The sequence below is a fragment of the Gasterosteus aculeatus genome, chromosome 21 (genome assembly GCF_964276395.1).
Source record: "Gasterosteus aculeatus chromosome 21, fGasAcu3.hap1.1, whole genome shotgun sequence".
Lineage (NCBI taxonomy): Eukaryota > Metazoa > Chordata > Actinopteri > Perciformes > Gasterosteidae > Gasterosteus > Gasterosteus aculeatus.
In genome coordinates, this window is record NC_135708.1 from 2,329,112 (window position 1) to 2,349,502 (window position 20,391).

Genomic DNA, 20,391 nt, shown 5'->3' on the forward strand with positions numbered 1-20,391 from the left:
TGCTCGATATCCATCCAGATAACGTCGCACGGGATGTCGTGGCGGTCGAATCCAGCGTCCACAGCCTTCACGTCAGCCTCTTCGTCGTAGATCCAGCGGCTCTGGTGGTACCCGAGAGGAAACAAAGGGGGCGGGGCTTGATATCCTGAGAGAGGGAGGAGAGACGAGTAGCCGTGACTTATGGATCATGTGAATATTGTCAACATGTGCAGAAACAAACTAAGAGGGGAAGTGATACAGAAAGCATCGTGTTCCTTCTCATTAATGTGTGTAATTTGCAACATACAAGACACAATAAACAGTAAACAACCTGATATCTGACGCTGCATCCTTATCATCCTTATCTAATCCTGTTGTGGGGGGTTTCTTTCCACATGCAAATAGTCCAATATATTGTGTGCTGCACACTGGTACTGGGTGAACAGCTGCTGTGGACCGGGCCCGAGCAGAACCACGCTGTCCATCACACCTCTTTCTGTCAGTCTGTGGCTCCATGCGCCTCGTCTTCAGTGGGGGAGTTTGGCCGTGCTTAGAGAGGGAGGGGTTTGTAAAGTGGTTAAATGTGCATTTCTATATGTTTTCCAACATAAATGTAGTAATAAACGGGTTTATTGGCTGTTTGCCAGCAGGAGGACAAAAAGCAGCAGCAAAGTCTGCAGGACGGATCAATCGTTCCCAGTCACACAAACGGGATGAACTACGCAGCTGAAAGAAGAAGCTCTCTGACCGAGGACCAGATACTGTATGAGAAGCACACAGGAACAATACTCGCCCGAGGAGCCGACACGCTGTGACCCACGTTAACAAGCGTCTCAGGCGTTCAGCCAGAACACCCAAAGTCCGGTCTGGTTTGTGGGCCACTAACAGCGGAACAGAGGCGTACGGGCCGAGGCGGCTGTACAAGTCGTACGCAAAGACATCCGGCTCATACAGCCGGTGAGGGTCCCCGTCACTGCCACGGCACATGAACTAAAGATCATCAAGGGATTGTGAAAATGAAACATGGATGTTCCTGCTCGTGTCGTCTGCTTGTAGTTCATGTGTGTACCTGGTGTCTCTGGGCTGAAGGCCGTCGGCGTGCTCTGGTACACGAGGCTGAACCCGTGGAGACAGAGGTCGGACCCGATGCTGCTGGGACCTGGAGACGGACAACACGTTCATTTATACTTTAACTAAATATAGAAGGTATTTTAGCGAAGATCATGCTGGTGTTCCTCTCCGGTCCGATGCATCAGACGAGTGAAGATCTGTGGGAACTAAACTGTAAATATCTACAAGGCACAAGAGGAGTTTCAGTATCCGCCTCCATCAGAGAGCAGTGCAGCGCTACTCACATGAAAGGAGGAAGAACTTCTTTGCAGCTACAGAGACTTTAAGACATTTTGTCTCTCAGGTTTCATGTATTTTATTTCTTGTTTAGAGCGATAAACGGTTACGTTCATGCATTGTATCATTTTCCTATGATTCAGGGACACTGGAGTAAGATGGACTGTTGCACATATGTTGCTTATTACTTTGAGCTGGTGTGATTGTGTCATATTTTCTGATCATGTCATTGTGAGGAGTTGTGTGTTGTGAGTCTTGCCGTGTTCGTCCTGTGATGTTGTATGTGGGATGAATGCAGCGTCACTTCTTCTTATTCTTATTCTTATTATTACTTTGGCCACAACACAAATGTAGGATGGAGAAAAGTGCATCACTGGGTTTTTGGGCCACAGTGTGACGAGCTGTAAAGAAAACATTGATAGGTATGAAAGCCAAACGGTTGCCAGTCAGTACACACCTGAGCCAAAGAGCAACACCAACACTAAGTGTCCACTAGTGTCCTGTTCCAGTCAACCGGATGCTTTGTCCAATATTCACTCTGCTTTTTGTTCTGTCTCTCTAGCTGCTAAATGCTCCACTTTGGTCCCCACGCAGTAATAAACGTTGTCTCTGGTGTGGGAACTTCTCAACTCTAAGATGCAAAAACCTGCTGCATTGATTCAGTGACATCACCTCATCTGGACGTCAGTTTCAGCTCGCTGTGTCTTTACTGTAGTTTCCTGTCACGCTTCCTCCTCTCCTCTTCCTCCCCCCTTGATCCCTCTGTCCTTGAGCTGATGTGTGAAAACCTTATTTGTTGATCACGGCACGTATGTGATGCTCCACAGAAGGAAAGCACCAAGTATGTGCTACATTTCAACACCTCAGTTATGAGTTACACACAAATGATGCATTTTTATATCTTGTTTATAAATGTCTTCATTTCTAAATTTTAATATCTTGGTTTTTGTGAGATGTTTGCAATATGTATAATAACACGTTTTAGTTAACATAATTCAAAGGTAACCAAAGACATGGTATTATTTATTTGCAGCTTAACTGTGGCTATTTTCATTAATAACTTGTGCATTATTCTGCCAGCAGATCAAATTTAGCATCTCCTGAAAATGAGAATGCAAAGGAAGTTGTAGCGTGTGTATAAAGGCTCAGTGTTCAATGTGGGGGGTTCAGGGTCCCTGCAGAGTCAGAATACAGCAGATGGACTCTACTACCCTTTCCACCATAGAGGGATGCTGCTGAGCCTTTGTTGTGGCTGTGCACTCGTGTCTTTCATCAGGACCTGACGTTTCATCATTCATCATTTTACCATAACATTTGTTGTCTTTGCCAAAGTCCGACAGTCTTGTGCATCATGATGTTCAGGGCAATGGGTCGACCACAGCAGGCAGTTGGATTTGAATCTTCTCATCTGCTGATGCAAAGATACTTAGAACATAAACGCTGACAAAGGAACTAGACAGTGTTGTAGACGTTTTTCACTTTTTCACACGAGCTGGGAACCTTCAGGAGCCCCCAGTGACCCCCAGTGACCCCCAGAGACTCCCAGTGACTCCCAGTGACTCCCAGTGACGCACCGCACTCACTTGTGTTCAAACTCCGGACAGACAGAAGACATGTTGGACTGAAAATTTCAAATGAAAAGCCTTTAATAAAAGAAAAGGTGTTGTGCTAAAAAGAAGATCTCAGCTGAGGATCCGCTGGTTTGTGCATCAACAGGCCACAGAGGAGCTCATTGACTATCACATAGTGACCGCCTCTTGCTTCCACCAACCAATCAAGAACAATGGGTGCTTACAGATATTTATAGAGTTCAGTAAAGGTGTGAGAAGCAGTGTCCACACCCCTGGACACGTGACGCCTCCTGGTGCGTTCAAGTTGACTAGTTATTTACAGAATATAGTGGTGCAATGAGGTATTACATTGGATGGCGCGTTCACTGTAACTCTCTGGGTCAATATAAGTGGTGCAAAGTATTACATGAATGCATTTTGATTGGTTACATTACATTGAACACAATCATAGCTGTGCATTGGTGTTATTCTATTGATTAGTGTCAACATGACAGCGGTGTCCCACTATTCTCATGTCTTTATTGATCACATAGTGTCAGAATCAGGGCTGTATCCTGGTGGACACTAAATGCATTTTATCCATTGGTCTCATTCATGAAGCGTCGTCAGTCTGACTACTGTAACTCTCTCCTGCAGGTCTCCTGCTACCACCATTCCACCTCTGCAGCTCATCCACAATGCAGCAGCTCCACTGCTCTTTAACCTTCCTAAGTCCTCTAAACATGGTGCTCACGTACTGTGCTGTGAATGGATGGGGTCCAGCTTACATCCAGGACCTGGTCCAACCCGACATCCCGACCCGCACTCTCCGCTCTGCATGTGATAAACTGCTTGTTCCTCCTCACTGAGAGCAAAGGAACTCAAACAGTGAGTGTGATCCAGAATGCAACGACGTAACGGTGATCCTACAACACTGTTCTCCTCATCTGGAAACTTTCTTCATCCACTGCAAACCTTTTTATTCCCCCCGTGAGTTTGCTTCATTCATCCTGGTCGGTGTTTACATGCCGCCGGCGGGCAACGTGCACGAGGCTCAGCGGACACTCGCCGACCAGATACGGCGTGTGGAGCGGACCAACCCGGACTCTTTAGTTATTGTCCTCGGGGACTTTAACAAAGGAAATCTCAGCCATGAACTTCCTAAATACAGACAGTTTATTAAATGCCCACCAGAGAGGAGAACACGCTGGATCACTGTTACACCACAGTAAGCAGGGCTCATCACGCCGTCCCTCGTGCTGCACTGGGACACTCTGACCACGTCATGGTCCATCTGATTCCTGCATACAGGCAGAAACTAAAGCTCTGCAAACCTGTGGTGAGGGAATTCAAGAAGTGGACCAGTGAGGCGCTGGAGGATCTTCGGGCGTGCTTTGACTGCACAGACTGGGATGTTTTCAGGACGGCTACTGACAGTCTGGATGAGTTCACAGAGGCTGTAACTTCCTACATCGGCTTCTGTGAGGACAGCTGTGTACCATCATGCACCAGGGTGAGTTACAACAACGACAAACCCTGGTTCACAGCAGAGCTCAGAACACTACTACTACTACAAAGACTTGTACACAGAGGCAAAATACAAGTTTAGCAAGGCGGTGAGAGACGCTAAACGACTGTACTCTGAGAAACTCCAACACCAGTTCTCAGCAAGTGACTCTGCTTCGGTTTGGAGAGGCCTCAAACACCTCACTAATGTAATGGGAAAATGATATGTGACCCTTTTAAATGCTTCATTTGTATAACCAGTTTATTAGTTGCAAGTGCTTAGGTCACAAAGGCCCTGACATAAGAACTGATGTCTCCCTCTTGGATTAGATGTTTCCAGCGTCATAGCTGTAGAGATGGAACAAAGTGTTTGTTATGTCTATGACCACCTTTGTTTAAGCATGTTGGGAGAGCAAGGACACGGTCAAAGAGCTGACGTCTCTCACATGGACAAGATGTTCCCAGTACCCTGGCTGTAGATACTCAACAAGATGGTCAAAGGTTTCTGTTGACGCCACCGATATCTAAACTTGATCTAAGAACTGCCTCGATGTGTTGGGGGCAGAAGGAGGTTCTTGACAGTCTACTGACCACGTAGCTGTTGTGACCCTTTTTCCCTTGCAAGGAAATAAACGGAGAAAAGACATACTTGACTCAGAGCCTTTGTTTCTTACTTAACGATTGTCTGTGCAAAGTCTTCCACCACATTATTACTGAACGAGATTCAAAAAACCGAGTCGGTAAAATGATCCGAACTTCCCATCACTACTGCGCATATCTCAAGTCATAACTTCCACTCTTTATCATTGGGACTTTGACCCTTCTTGTTTGTGTGGCAGAAATGGTTCCATAAGTCCACGAGGACACATGCGCTGTGTGGACTTTTGTGCTAAATGGTACTGAACAGTCAAACGCAATAAACATATTTTATAGACCTATTTATTGTAATCAACGGGGCAACAGGCCTTCAAATCAAGCAGTAGTACAAAAGTCCTTTTTAATACTTAACTTAATACAAAATAACTGTTTGAGGCAACTGACTCGACAGTTGACAGGATGCATCACCCAGTGAGCACGACGTCATTTCAACGTTGAAATATGGTTGAAATCGGGTTGAAATGAGGTCTGAACGTCTAAGACCTCATTTCAACGTCTTTTCAACCGGATAAAAATGGGATGAAACATCAACGTGCCAGAAAACGTCAATTTGTTGATAAATGTGTCATGTTGTAACGTAAGGTTGAACGATAGACGATATTAACGTTAAGATTTTCATAATAATTAATGAACTGGTCGGCGAAATTTGGTCTACGCGAAGACGTAATTTTAACGTATTTAATATTTCACTTAAAACTTCATGAATATAAAACTACGGACTGCGTGCTGTTAATAAGATGCGTTTAAGACCTAATAATGCGGGCAGGTTCAAACATTACTTGTAAACACGTGACTCCGCTCACATCTGTAACGCGCATGCGCGAGTTCTTAGACGCCTGCAGAGCTCCGAGCGGACGCAGCACGAAGCGAAGTTACGGCAGCAGAGCGAAAATGAACGGGCTGATAGAACCACGACTACCGGCTCCACTGCTCTGTAAGTACGGGAGTGTTTGGATGAAGAACACCTGGAACTATAACCGGGTGTTTTACTTGTGCTGCCCATTAAAGCAATGGTGGCTAAGTTGCATTGCAAGGGTGAAGAGCTGAACTCAACAAGTTGTGCTCTGTAAACAAGAGGCCAACACATTGTAAGTTACTGCTGCTTAAAGCATGATACTGTGTAATATACCTGGACATGTTACTCCAGAAATACCATAAGTTGCAGATGAATTGTTACCTTGTTTATAATGTAATAAGTAAACCATCTATAAATGAGGGTTCTAACACACCTGCTGCTGTTATTATTACTAGTTTATTACTGTCATCATAAACCCAAATGACCAACTTTGCCTTTTCTTTGAAGTCTTTGTGCTTTCCCTCCTCACAGGTTTCTGTGGGTGGTGGTTGCATCTGACGGAGGTTACATCTGATGGAGGTTACGTCTGATGGAGGTTGTGCCTGCAGTGGTCCTGCCTTACACCTGGCTTACTACTCTCAATATTAGAATAATTTCTGTCAAAGGATTTGAAAGCACTACATCTTTAAGTTGTTCATACTCTACACACCTACTGCCTTGCTGTTTTCTCCTCAGGTTTCTCCAGGTTGAAGGTTTTTTACATTTTGGGGGTTGTAGGACAGGATGTTGCATGTTTACAGATTGCAAAGCTGAACAAAATAAAATGATTTGAATTGAATAAACATGTTGACCAGAGGAATCTGCAATTGAGGGGTGTTCTCTGCACTCTGACTCCCTTTACACCAGGGGTCTCAAACTCAAATCAGCTGCGGGCCAGATGCAGCCCACTTCAACCGAACGCGGGCCAGACTAGCGTCCGAACGGCATGGTCGACAATAACACAACTTAACACTCACTTTCAAAAGCAGTCATTGAACCCCACCCTGGGGGATCGGTCCGAATGAGACTACAACACTAGTCCTCCTTTAACTCAGCGGGGGAGACCTAAGGTCATGTGACCGTGGAATTCCTTTATAGCCAAACGTGAAGTTACGTGAATCGAAGCTGCGTAGTAATGGACGGAGACGCTCGTCGGTGACGTCAGATGCTTCATGTGTTGTTAGTGTGAGTCGTAAAGGAAAACTTTATTAAACGAGCGATGCTAACGGTTAGTCACATGATCACCTGCGCGAAAGAGGGCAGGAAACTGAATTTCACCCTCCTGCTCTCTGCACCTCGGCCGACACACACGACCCGCCCCCATGTCAGTCACATGCATGCCACGTTCACTGGACAAGCACACAGTAGGAAACCAGAACATCATAACATGTCCCACACAGCAGCTGATAGTGGGGTTACAGTATAAAACTTGCGGGCCGCACTAACATTACACTTTCATATTAAGGATGGGGCCACAAAATATCGGCCCGAGGGCCGCAATTGGCCCGCGGGCCGATTGAGACCCCTGCTTTACACAAAGAATCCTCAAGTGAGGATGAGGGAGATGATTTCAGGTATACTATCCCAACTCAAGTGACTCAGACCCACATCTTGTTACAGAATCTGAAAATTAAGTTCCAATAATTCCGAAAAATGGTCTACAAACACAGAATTGTTGTTGTTGAACACAGAAATGTTGTTTCTGCACTTTTAAATCCATAGTTTATTTCCCTGAAATATATATTTTATTTTTGTATTGTTTTTAATTAGGAAAAGTGTTATATGTATAGTGTTATTGTTACGGCTGTCACCGTGGTCTGTATTTCTGTCTTGTCTGTACCAAGTAGGCTGTGTGGCCCTGTGGACTGAAGCCCCGCCTACTTCCTGGTTTCGGTGGAGCCCCACAGGTTCACTCCAGCTCCACCCATTGGTCCACCCTGTCCCAGCGCGCCCAATGGCTCGTCACCACCTCAGCCTTACCTCCAGCTCTTAAGGAGAGCCCACCAGTGGCTCGAGGCAGCTTGTCTTGGCCAGTGGACTTGTGTGCCTGTTGTGTTTGTGATTGAGTGCACCTGGGTAGAGTACTGTGCTTTGGTTCTGTGTGTTTTTACCAGCACGGAGCTGACAAAAGGGGGTGAGTTAGGGCCAGAGTCTGTACTGATTTCACCACACGTAGTTCTGTGTCTGTTAGTTTCATAGGTGTAGTGGGTGCTGTGCTCTTTGTGTTTTTTTCTGGTAAGCGCCTACTGTTTGTTTAAACGTATATTCAGGCATAGTCCTCCTTTTGGGGATCTCTTTTATTTTACTTAGTTTGTCTTTTCACAGCACCCTCATCCACCCTCCTTTTGTTTGTTGTTACGTGCCTGTTTACCTCTGGTTGCCAATAAATCCTACCCTTTTACACCCGACCAGGTTCTGCCCATATGTTTATGGTCCCCCCACCCCTAGACCATCCAGGGGGTCGTAACATTATATTTATAATAAATGCAAATTAATAAAATAATGTGTTTGTCCTTGTTAAGGGCTGTTAACATGACAACTGTGACTAAGTATGTGACTTGTAAGTTTCCAGCGAGCAATTTATCCGTTGAAACAATGTTTAAAAGACGTCTGTGGCCCGACGTTGAAAACACGTTGCAAATTGGTTCAAAAGTGAAAGTTGTTTCAACGTCTATTCGTAGACGTTGAAAAGACGTTTGTTTAGACCACATTTCAACGTGATTTTTTAATACGGTAATATTTCGTCCTCTCTTGTGTGCTATATCATTAGTTTGGAGGGTTAAAAAGAAACTACGTCCACATTTGTAAGTTCCCCTTCAGGGACTACCGCTGCGTGTAATCGCAGTGGGAACGCCCTCAGCGTGACGCGTCTGAAGCATGAATGAAATCAGTCAATGGAGAGAAAGAGCGTACGGCGAGTGACGTCATCGACCAGGAAGCTATAAATATCCCCGGAGCACACAACACGCCAGCTTTTTTTACTTCAGCAGCTCGGTATGTGTGTCTGAATCTGTCGTTTGTGTTTGTCTGTTCTGTCAGGAGTTTATCACTATATATTTATATATATATAAAAAAACCAATATGAGCGAGCAGTATAAGAAGTGTGTTCCTCCCTGTACTCGATATATCACGGGTGGGGATTCATGCGAACGCTTTCCTCTTAGAACTCTGCGCTCGCGGCGATCGCTCTTTGAGGAGAGTGGTATGCTGCGAGCTCCCCAAGGCTCGGGTCCCGCTTCTGTTGAGGCAGAGCGGCGGCGCTTGTCTTGGGGTTCGCAGATGGATCTCACCGGCGATGTTGAGACGGGCCCCGCCCTATCTCAGCCTTCTCCGGCGGGATCCAGTGCCTTTCACCCGGTTTCGGAAGCACGCGCTGCGGCGGTTACTTCTGCCCAGGTGGAGGCACATGATGATGTTGAATTGAGATTATCCAGTTCTGAGGATCTGGATGTCGAAAGTTTTGCATCAGAGGAAACTAGTGTCTCACATTATACTGCGAATGAAGAAGGTTTGATGGATGTGTTATCTCGCGCTGTTGAAAAGCTCAGTATCGAGTGGCCAGCTGATAGACAGGATTCTAAAATTAGAAGCAAACTTGATGATAGATTTCTGTCTGCACGACCTCAACCTTCTCGCCGGTGCTTACCGTTCTTCCCAGACCTTCATGATGAGGTTTCAAGGACCTGGGTTAGACCGGTTTCTAGCAGAATTTGCACGAATCAAAATAATGCTTATGAAAAAAAAAAAAAAAAACATTTTTTTGGTGCAAAATCTGCTGGTTATGTGACAATGCCGAAGGCGGAGGAGACGCTCGCGAGCTATCTCTCTCCTGCTTCTTCGGTTTCACTTAAAGCACCGGCTCTTCCATCTAGAGAGACGGCCTTCTCGGGGCAGGACTGATCTGAGGACAGTCATTGTCGCCAGGAAGGCCGCGTCGAAAAAGTCCTGACGGGCTGAACGTCAGGACTCTGAGGGTGGTCCCCATCGGGAGAGACTTGAGTTCACCGCACAAGAACACGGTGCCCTGTCTTTCCCGATGCCCTCAGGGGTCTGTTCTACTAACCCTGCCTACACAGGGCGTAGAGAGGCTCGGCGAGCGATTTCCCGAGGGACGCTCGCCCCCTCCGAGGAGGGTTGTGGAGTATTCAGACCAGCTGTTTCCTGCCAGTATGTTACAGGGCGCTGTGTCTGTCACTCGGGATGTTCATCCAGAGGCCAGCCTCGAGAGGCTGGTTCCCTTAGTAGAGTTCATGGCGGAATGGGAAATGCTTCCCAATGTTTCTCAGTGGGTCAGAGAGAAAAAGAATAAGAAGAGAGTTGGCCTAGCACTGTCACCCCGCACGTTCACGAAGTATATGGATGCAGCTATAGCTCCGCTCAGGCTGCAGGGCATCCGTATTCTGAACTATATAGACGATTGGTTAGTTCTAGCTCAATCGGAACATCTGGCGGTTCGGCATCGAGATGTCGTTCTTGCTCACATCAAGAGGTTGGGGTTGAGACTCAACGCCAAGAAGAGTGTTCTTTCTCCATTACAGAGAACCACTTTTCTCGGTGTAGTGTGGGATTCGACGACGATGCAGGCACAATTGTCACCTGCTCGTGTTGCTTCGATTCTCGCCGCAGTACATCAAGTCAAGCTAGGCCGGTCATCCACTGTAAAACAGTTCCAGAGACTGTTTGGTCTCATGGCGGCTGCGTCCAACGTGATACCTTTTGGCCTCCTGCACATGAGACCGTTACAGTGGTGGCTCAGAACCAGAGGATTCTCCCCGAGGGGAAATCCGCTTCGCATGATCATGAGTTCGCGACGGTGTCATCGCGCCCTGGTTATGTGGAAAGATCCTTGGTTTCTGTCCCAAGGCCCTGTGTTGGGAGCTCCTTGTCGTCGCGTAATGCTAACGACAGATGCTTCTCTCACGGGTTGGGGGGCGATCATGAGCGGTCGCCCCGCTCAGGGTCTGTGGGAGGACCATCACCGTCTATGGCACATAAATTGTCTAGAGATGTTGGCAGTGTTTCAGGCCCTGAAACATTTCCTCCCGGACCTAAGAGGCCACCATGTTCTTGTCCGGACAGACAACACATCGGTGGTCTCCTATATCAACCACCAGGGGGGTCTGCGTTCTCGCCCGCTTTACAGGCTGGCACGTCAGATCCTTCTGTGGTCCCAGGGGAAAATTCTCTCTCTCAGAGCTATTTATCTCCCGGGGTATTTGAATCAGGAGGCAGACATCCTGTCGAGGCAGGGGCCGAGGCCCGGGGAGTGGAGTCTTCACCCCGAGGTGGTGGAGCTCCTATGGGGACATTTCGGTCGTGCCGAGGTTGACCTATTTGCGTCCCGAGAGACATCACACTGTCCACTGTGGTTCTCTCTCAGCCAGCCAGCCCCACTGGGGTTGGATGCTATGGTACATCCGTGGCAGAGGTCACGCCTGTACGCTTTTCCCCCGATCGCTCTGCTCCCAGGAGTTCTGGAGAGGGTTCGCCGGGACGGGCTCAGTCTCCTGCTTATAGCCCCGTTCTGGCCGGCCCGAGTATGGTTTTCGGACCTAGTATCTCTCCTCGACGGCTCTCCCCTAGAGATACCGATCAGGAGAGATCTGCTCTCTCAGGCGAGTGGGTCGATCCTTCACCCCCGTCCAGAGCTATGGAGGCTGTGGGCTTGGCCCCTGAGGGGGCCAGCTCATAGATTCTGGTCTCTCGGCTGAGGTCGTTGGGACCATCCTCCAATCCAGAGCTCCCTCCACGAGGAAGTTATATGCCGCGAGGTGGAAACTTTTCACCTCTTGGTGTGGAGAGCGCCAGCAGGACCCAGTCAACTGCCCGGTTGGTACAGTGCTGGATTTTCTGCAGGACCGTCTCTCCACAGGGTTATCCCACTCCACACTGAAGGTGTATGTGGCGGCCTTAGCTGCTTACCACGCCCCTTCAAGTGGAGGTTCCCTTGGGAGACACCCACTTATATCTCGCTTCCTTCGTGGCACCCTGAGGCTGAGGCCTGCAGTTCGCACGAGGGTACCAGCTTGGGATCTGGCCATCGTATTAGGAGGTCTCTCCCTTGCTCCTTTCGAGCCCATCGAGGAAGTTTCGGAAAAGTTTCTTACTCTTAAGACTATCCTTCATCTCTAAAAAGGATTGGTGATATTCAAGCACTTTCGGTGGCTCCCTCGTGTCTGGAATTTGCTCCTGGTATGGTTAAGGCCTTTCTCTGTCCGAGACCAGGTTATGTTCCTAAGGTGCCAACCAATTTGGTTGGACCTATAGCTCTGCTGTGATGCGGCAGGCTGGTCCTCACCGCACACTTTCGTCAGATTTTATTCCCTTGACCTTAGCTCCACTCCAGGGGCTCAGGTTCTCTCGTCGGTTTGTGTCTCCTGATGACACACAACGGGGATTTGGTCGTATGGGGATGTGGGTATTGCGTTCCCACTGCGATTACACGCAGCGGTAGTCCCTGAAGGGGAACGTCCGGGTTACGTAAGTAACCCGGACGTTCCCCGAAGGGACGGACGCTGCGTGTCCTGCCATACTCTCGGCATCCCCTTGGGTCGCTGCTTCAGTAACTTTTAAGCTGGCGTGTTGTGTGCTCTGGGGATATTTATAGCTTCCTGGTCGATGACGTCACTCGCCGTACGCTCTTTCTCTCCATTGACTGATTTCATTCATGCTTCAGACGCGTCACGCTGAGGGCGTTCCCACTGCGATTACACGCAGCGTCCGTCCCTTCGGGGAACTAGGGTTACATACGTAACCCGGACGTTTATCTCCTCACAAAGTGGAGTATTGAACGTGTGTGTTGGACAGAAATATATATATAAATAAAAGGGATCAAATCTGCTGGGTGTAAAATATACATACAGCAACATGAATTAGCAATTTTGGTGCCTTAGAACGTTGTGTCAATGCAATGAGCTTCATGGCCTCTTAACCTCTTGTGAGTGCTTATGAGTGACTACAGCTGGGGCCTGTTTCAATAAGGAGGTTCAACCAACTCTGAGTTAAAACTTGAACTCTGAGTTGACTTACCCTGAGATGGGAAACTCTGAGTTTTCGGTTACAGAACAGCTGAAATTAGTTAGTTCAATCAACTCTGAGTTGACCTACCCTGAGTTAAGCGCGTGCACCACAACTATAAAAAGCCATTATCAATGGAGCGCAGATATTACGAGACACCATGGCAACAGCGCCAGACAAAAAGAGGTCTTCATATTTTTCACCAGCAGAACTGGATGTGCTTATGCAAGCATATGGAGAGTACGAACATATATTTAAAAAAAAAAGCAACACGGCTGCAGCGGCGAAGGACAGAGCTTGGGAGAAAATAGCTGCTCGAGTCAATGCGTAAGTTTACATTTGAATTACTGTTATACAGTGTTGTGTGTAATTAATTTCTATGTAATCTAAAAACTGTAATTTAATTCCGTAATTTAAAGTAAAATCTGATGTAATTGCATTAAATGCTGCATAAACTATAAAGCAATTCTGTATAAAACAATAGTGGATTTAACATCAAATTTTAAAAGATATATTTTTTCAAGAATAATTCATGCAATTGTATAATGTTTATTTGAAAGCATTAAAAGTGCAGTTTCTTGTCTCTCCTTGTATTGTTCAAGTGGTTGAGGTTGATATGGGATTTAGAAAGTAATTAGTAATAAGTAGACCAATACTTTCTAGAGATAGTCATTATTACATTAATCTAATTACACTGTTGAAGAAGCCAGTTGTAGTTAGTAATATAAGTGACTTGCCCAACTGTTATAATATCAGAAGTGAAACTGGAAGAACAGTGTGTTATTCAACCTAATTTTAATTTTCATGTAGGTGCAATCCTGCAGGCATTAAAAGAACATGGCAGCAGCTGAAAATGAAATATAAAAACATAATTCAATCAGGTAAGGCTTGAACATATCATGGTTGTAGTCTACCTGACTTTACAAACATTTGACATGTAAATAACTAAATAGCATCCAGTGTCGATTTGATGCGCTCTGCGTGACTGAAATGTGCGCAATGAATGAATACCGAAAGAATGAATGAGGTGATTAAATACCACTTCCTCTTTAAAAAAGGGGAGGAGACGAAATAAACTCTGGGTTTCCCGAAGAAAACCTGCTCCCGACCAGGTTAGGTTCACAGAGTAAGTTGTCATGGTAACTGACTCTGAGTATAAGTTACCTCTCTTTCTGAAACAGGCTTGACTTACTCTGCTTTCTCAGGTTTAACATACCTCCCATTCTGAAACAGAAAACTCAGAGTTTCCCTCATTTCAGGGTTAACATACTCAGAGTTTTCACTTAACCTCCTTTCTGAAACAGGCCCCAGGAGTGTTGTTAAAAGGCCTACAGCAATGCAAGGAACAACAACAACGTTAGGTGAGCGAGCTGACTGTGGCAAGATGGCCGCCACGTGTGGCGGTTCGACTGCGTTGGCTGGCAACGCAGACGAGACATCTAGCCTTTATATATATATCTATGGAACTACAGAACAGGAGTTTGCTGGACAACACGAGCAGAGCTACTGAGCCACGTTACCACGTAGGAGTATTAACAAGGTGCCACTGGAGAGGTGAACAGCCCGGCTCTAAATACTGCAGGGGTGGATCATGGAATGTGGATCAGCTGTGTAGGAATGGAGCAGGATGAACGGCCACGCCTCCTCACCTGCTTCCTCTAGACACGCCCCTTGCAGGTGGAGACAAACAGCACAGAAAGACACACAGGGGAAAAGATACAAACACACAGGAAGGGAAAAAGGCAGCTGAGCCACAACACAATGAAAGCCATGATGTGATGTGGTAGTGGGTCTTTATGTCTTTATCAATATCACATTTCCTTTTATCCTGTTTGAAGCTCTAAGAGGGGACGGTACGACACAGCTGGCAGAGCCATTGCTGTAAGCTTGGTACATGGCGCTCCGCCAACAAACCTCCTCTCACCAACAGGATTTTCTCTTCTGGTTGATGCTTCAGCAAAACCAGAGCTACAAGACAAAGAGTCACAAGGTCAGTTGGTAGTTTAACTGTTATCCTGCATTAGAATTAGGTCACATTACAATATTCTCTTGGCGTTTTGAGAGGGAGAACCAATCCAGCCCAGTCTGCTCATTGCTAAATGCTCACTTCCTATAGTTTGAATTCCTCCACTATTGCTGTAGACGGTAAAGTGTATTTCCCTCGTTGTTTTTCCTTATACTCCGTGTGATGCTCGGTATCTGACAGTAAAACCCTTGAGGACCTCGAGATGTCAAAGGCACCTCTGCTTGACTTGACTTTCATTGCCTCTCACCTCAAAGAATAAAGTTTGGATGAGGAGGATCAGGTGAACATGCATTGTGGTTGAAGTACTACTTCAAATCCAGTAAAAGCACATGCACTTCCTGGTGTGGACTTCCTGTTTCCTGCAGTTGAAAGGAAGTCCTTCCTTTTTAATTGTAATGTTCGTATTCTCCACTGAACCGTTATATTCCACATTATCATGCGAGAGCATTGCAGTTGTGTGTATGAGCACATTACACATGTGTGTGTGTGTGAGAGGGTATTGTGACTAATGTCCCCCACGGCCCCTCATACGTTCCTCTCTGGTTTTAAACACTGGAGAGTGACGCCCGGTGCGAAAAGTGGTCGGTGGAAGCTTCCTTTGTCCGGACGGCAGGTTCTGGTGGTCGGTGGCAGGTTCCCTTTTCAGAGCGGCAGGTTGCATTGGTCGGTTCTTCCGGAGGTCGGTGGAAGGATCCTTCTTCAGTAGAGACATGGACCCGCCTCCTCCTCATGCAAATGACATGTTAATGAGTATCTTCACGACCATGGGTTTGCCGTAAGTCATTTTTACTAACTAACTTTAGGAGGCGGGTCCATGTCTCTAGTGAAAAAGGATCCTTCCACCGACCACCGGAAGAAGCGACCACCGACCAATGAAACCTGCCGATCCGAAAAGGGAACCTTCCACCGACCACTTTTTGCCCCCGGCCTCACTGACCCTGGAGCAGCGGCTTTCCTGATGCTTATTGCGTAGTGTGTCTGCTGTGCTGAAGGGGGACGGTAGTGTTGAGACAGACAAAAATAACTACAGCTGAATGTTTAAAGTCAAAGCGGATACTTTATTTTAACCCAAGGAGTATTGTGTCCTGCAGTCATACGTGCACGGACCTGTTTCAGGCAGTTCAACAACGACATGAAAAAAGGCGCATAATACAAAGTGCGCTCGTATTATATGGTCTCTAAGAGCATTTTGATTGGTTATTAAGATGGAGGCGGCTCCTGCTTAGAACCTTCAGAGAGCCTCATTGGAGCACAGGGACGTCCATCCCTCTGGGCTCTCGGATCATCACGCCTCCGTTGTTCATGAGTTCTTCTTATCAGGATGTTTGGCAGATGTGTGCATGATGATTTGCATATGAGCGCTAGGCGTAGTTCTAGGTGTGGACATGTTATTCTTAGAAAGGGGAACAGGTGGTTCCAGTTGGACTGCATTTGATCCAGATAGTGCTGCATCTCTTTTCAACATGTTCGTGTGCTGGTTTTGTAACTTGAAATACATGTTGTTCGTGCCATCCGGCCTTTAAGCGGCCTTCACCCATTATTACTATGCATTTTTTTGAACTCTTTTTGTAATGTTTAATTATGCAATATACACTTTATTTCTATATTAAAAGCAGTAAATGGCATTGTTTTGACCGCTGGTAAGAGTGTATGTTATTATTTGGAAAATAAAAGGTGAGGTTAGCTTTTAAAAATATAATTTAGTCAAATATAATTTCCAAAATGATGAACAAAATATGAAACATTTGACTACTTTTTAGTCATGTTAATAACAAAGGGCATTTTGAGTGTCATATACTATTGAAACAAGGATGTTCCTTGTTTCAATAGTCATCTCATCATCTTTGTAGCCAAAATAAAGAAGACATGTCACTGAACTGTGTAACGCACACGATCGCCAGCTTCCCCAGGCAGGAAAAACCGGTCACATGACGCTCAAGCTTTCTGATTGGCTCAAAAAACACCTGCCAGACTCCTGAGGCGGTTTCACGTCTCACACCTGAAGCAGGAGGTGAAGCGGCTCGGGGACTTTCCTCACTGCAGAAACAGCAGATTAAATCCATAATTCCCGTGAGAAGCGGCAGAGGTAAGACGTGTGTGTGTGTGTGTGTGTGTGTGTGTGTGTGTGTGTGTCTCTGCTGGCTCGCTGTGTGTTTCACAGTAACTCTGCAGGCTTTGTCTCACTCAATGATTCATAATCCACCGATTCGCTGCTGTTCTTTGGCTCCAACGTCCGCGAGCTTCAAGCACCGACAAAATGTCCCACTCGGTCCAAAGGTTGTGGACAAACCTGCACGTCATATGTGACTCTTCCCCACCAGCTAAAGGTGTGTTTGGAGTATTTTAATGTGGATTCCAGCTTATTGTAGTCAGGACTCTGCCGAATAAAAAAAAGATAATGCGTTGATGTATTTTATCATGATATATACCCTAAATAATGGTTTCCGGTACTGGTTCTGGTCCGGTTTTACGTCCACATGTCGAGCCCACCATCACGTGTTTTGGTTCTGTGAGATTAAACGTTCTTCTCTTTCCTCACATCTGTTTAAAAAGGTCGTGTTTATCAAAGTTGAAATGTGAATATGGTGGATAGAAAGTGTGGATTCATAGTTCTCACAGTGCCGACGTTTCCTGAAAGCAACACAGTTGAGGACACGCCCCTCACGTGATGCCCCGCCCTCTAAGCAGATCAGGGCCAGAAGTCAGAGACAAAGCAGACGTCCTCTTTTACCCGGTAGTGATGGGAATTACGCCTCTTTTTAGAGAACCGGCTCTTTCGGCTCCCAAATGGCTCTTCTGATTTTTTGGTGCTTAAATTAATTTATCACCAACAATAATGTAAAATTATGCGCATTATGAATTACTAATGTAAAAAAAGCACTGTCAAATGTTTTTATATAAATACACTATTATTTATACATTCTACAGAGTGTTAAAAAAAAAATAGTGCAAAAACAAACGTTTAACTATTTACAAGAACTTAACTAACTTTTAATTATTTTAAACTTTTTAATACTTAACAAATTTAAAGTGAAACAACATACAGAAGCTTACAGAATCACACAACAAAATATAAATTAAATGTGTAAAACAAAAAGAAAAAAAATCAGCATGCAGAGTTTTGTCCTTCAGGGAAGATTTACATTGAGACCAAGTGGCTCCGCTTTGAGGGGCTGATCCTGTTTCTTCACTCTGAAATTATCTGCCCTGTTTTGGAGAAGATAGAGATTTTAGTCTTGCAGACTCTACATTCTGCATTAGATAGATCAATGTCATTGACATGTGTCCAGATTTTGCTGCGTTTCCTGTTGACACTCACTTTATTAACTTTTATTTTACCGCTCTGTGTCTCACTTGACTCCTCCCTCCTGTTCGCTGCTGCTGCGTGTAAGTCCCGCCCCTCCGCCCTGTGCTCAGCGCAGACACGCCCCCACACATATTGACCAATCAAATGCGGCTTGAGAGAGAGAGAGAAACAAAGCGGCTCCCGTCGTTCGCGTCAAACAGTTCCTTTGTTCCAGCGTTTGTGTGAGAGCAAGTTGACTCGCCCTCCTTTCTTTAGACTCCGCTGCAAATGGAAACGTTGGGTCATTCTGCTTTTCACACGTCAAGATTCAATATAGACAATCTTATGCTAAAAGTGATCATTATGTCCTAACATATTTGACCATGACACATGTCATGTGATACTGAACTGTTTTACTGACTTCTGGACTCTGAAGGAGATGAAGAGGAGAAACAGCACAGCTCCATCTGCTGGAAGATGAGTGCTAATGTTCATCTTTTAAATCATTACATGTCATTTAGCTGACGCTTTTATCCAAAGCCACTTACAATAAGAGCGTTTCAACCATAAGGACACAAACCCAGAAGAACAAGAAACAACAAAGTGCACTTTCATCAAATAAGCCACTTTACAACTTGCTGTAGATAAGAACCATTATAAGTCCAATGTAAGTGCTACAGGTAGTTAGTGTGTTAGTGGAGGTAGAGTCTGAAGAGGTGTGTCTTTAGTCTGAAGATGTGAAGGCTCTCTGTGGTCCTGATGTCTTCAGAGACCTCCTTCCACCATTTAGGAGCAGGACAGCAAAGAGTGGTGATCTAGTCGCTTGTAGCCTGTTGCATCAGGTGTGTATTTGGTACAATTGTGTGCATTCTGACCTCATGATCATAAAGGCCCACATGAGTGAGATTGTAGGTTGTTTTGCATGTTCATGTTTCTGCTGTCGGCTGCAGCTTCATCCCTGACAACATCTCACTCCAAGGTTTAGTGAAAAAGTGTCAGCTCTGTAGCTCACAGTAACATTACAAAGAAGCCATCGCGAGAGCCCTTAATACTCGCATCAATGTACGAGCGTGCTTTAACAAGCTTATTAACATTGCTAACGAGGTGTCTTGCTAGTGGCTAAATAACATAAATAGCGTCCTGATGGACCGCTGCCTCCTGCCAAAGGAAAGCGCTTAAAAGAAACACGACATTTATAGGATGAGAATTTAAAATGACGTCTCTTGACACGTTGTCTCAAGACAACAACACAAAGTGTCCCATGAGAGTTTTAGTGTTGAGGTGAATGAGCTCTGTGTGTTTGTCCTGATGAAGATAATAACGTGTGAGCTCTGCCAGCAGGTTGGTGTGAAGGTGTGAAGGTGTGGACTCTGCTATGAATCAGGCTGAGGACCCAGAGGACGGAGTCCCTCCCTCTGAAGCCCCTCTGTGTGGGGAACATGACAGCCAGACCAAAGCGCAGAGGTGAGAGGACCATCTCCAACTGTCCTCCACTCGTCTCCATGTCCCAACGTCTCTGACTCACTGACTCTGCTTCTATGTGTGTGACCAGGACCCATCAGAGACCAGGACCTGGACCTGGACCCAGCTGTGTGTCCATGAAGAGTAACCAGTCTATGGATCCTCCTCGAAACTTCAAAGATGTTGGTCCCTCTGTTGATGCAAGGTGAGGGTCTCAGGCTGATGATGAGGGTCCTTCCTCAATACGTGAGACGGAGAGAACGGACTCACAGGTACAAGAGAACGTTCATTTCCACATGTGGAACAGCAGCTGAGTTGTTTATTGATTGGACAGCAACGTGTATGTATGTATGTATGTATGTATGTATGTATGTATATATATATATATATATATATATATATATATATATATGTATATATATATGTCCAATTGAACATCTTCCTAATGATGAAGAGGAGCAGCTGCAGTTTGTGGTGCTGCTGAACGTTACTGGATCACACTGACAGGTGTAGATCTAATATATTATTGGATGGAAGAAACCCATCAAAACGTTACTGAGGTAAACATTTAATTGAGGGATGATGTATCACATCACACTGCATCAGCTTTATAAATGTTTCATAAAGTACAGAGACGGTTTGAGCAACAACAATGAATCAATTAATGTTCTTTTAGTTAATATAACCTACAGTTCAAACATGAAGAGGGTGATAATCAGTGTCCTCG

General features: G+C 45.7%; 2 protein-coding genes and 2 long non-coding RNA genes across 5 annotated transcripts in view; 3 read left to right on the top strand and 1 right to left on the bottom strand.

Annotated features, from left to right (window-relative positions):
• LOC144390310 (dual specificity calcium/calmodulin-dependent 3',5'-cyclic nucleotide phosphodiesterase 1C-like) overlaps positions 1-20,391 on the bottom strand; it is a 442,515-nt gene that overhangs the window by 141,001 nt on the left and 281,123 nt on the right. The window lies entirely within an intron of this gene.
• On the top strand, positions 5,270-6,701 carry LOC144390389 (uncharacterized). The gene is made up of 2 exons (XR_013454426.1): positions 5,270-5,973; positions 6,367-6,701. It is a non-coding gene; the product is annotated as an uncharacterized LOC144390389 (long non-coding RNA).
• Positions 14,312-18,023, top strand: LOC144390391 (uncharacterized). The gene is made up of 2 exons (XR_013454429.1): positions 14,312-14,881; positions 15,721-18,023. It is a non-coding gene; the product is annotated as an uncharacterized LOC144390391 (long non-coding RNA).
• Positions 19,368-20,391, top strand: part of LOC120813551 (protein NLRC3-like) — a 238,354-nt gene continuing 237,330 nt past the window's right edge. Inside the window, exons 1-2 of one of the 2 annotated variants that reach the window (XM_078096703.1) lie at positions 19,368-19,667; positions 19,756-19,869. In XM_078096703.1, the coding sequence (XP_077952829.1) occupies positions 19,579-19,667; positions 19,756-19,869 (203 nt within the window). In that variant the 5' untranslated portion in view covers positions 19,368-19,578. The remainder of the gene's footprint in view (positions 19,668-19,755; positions 19,870-20,391) is intronic. The other variant, XR_013454320.1, reaches the window with a different exon arrangement.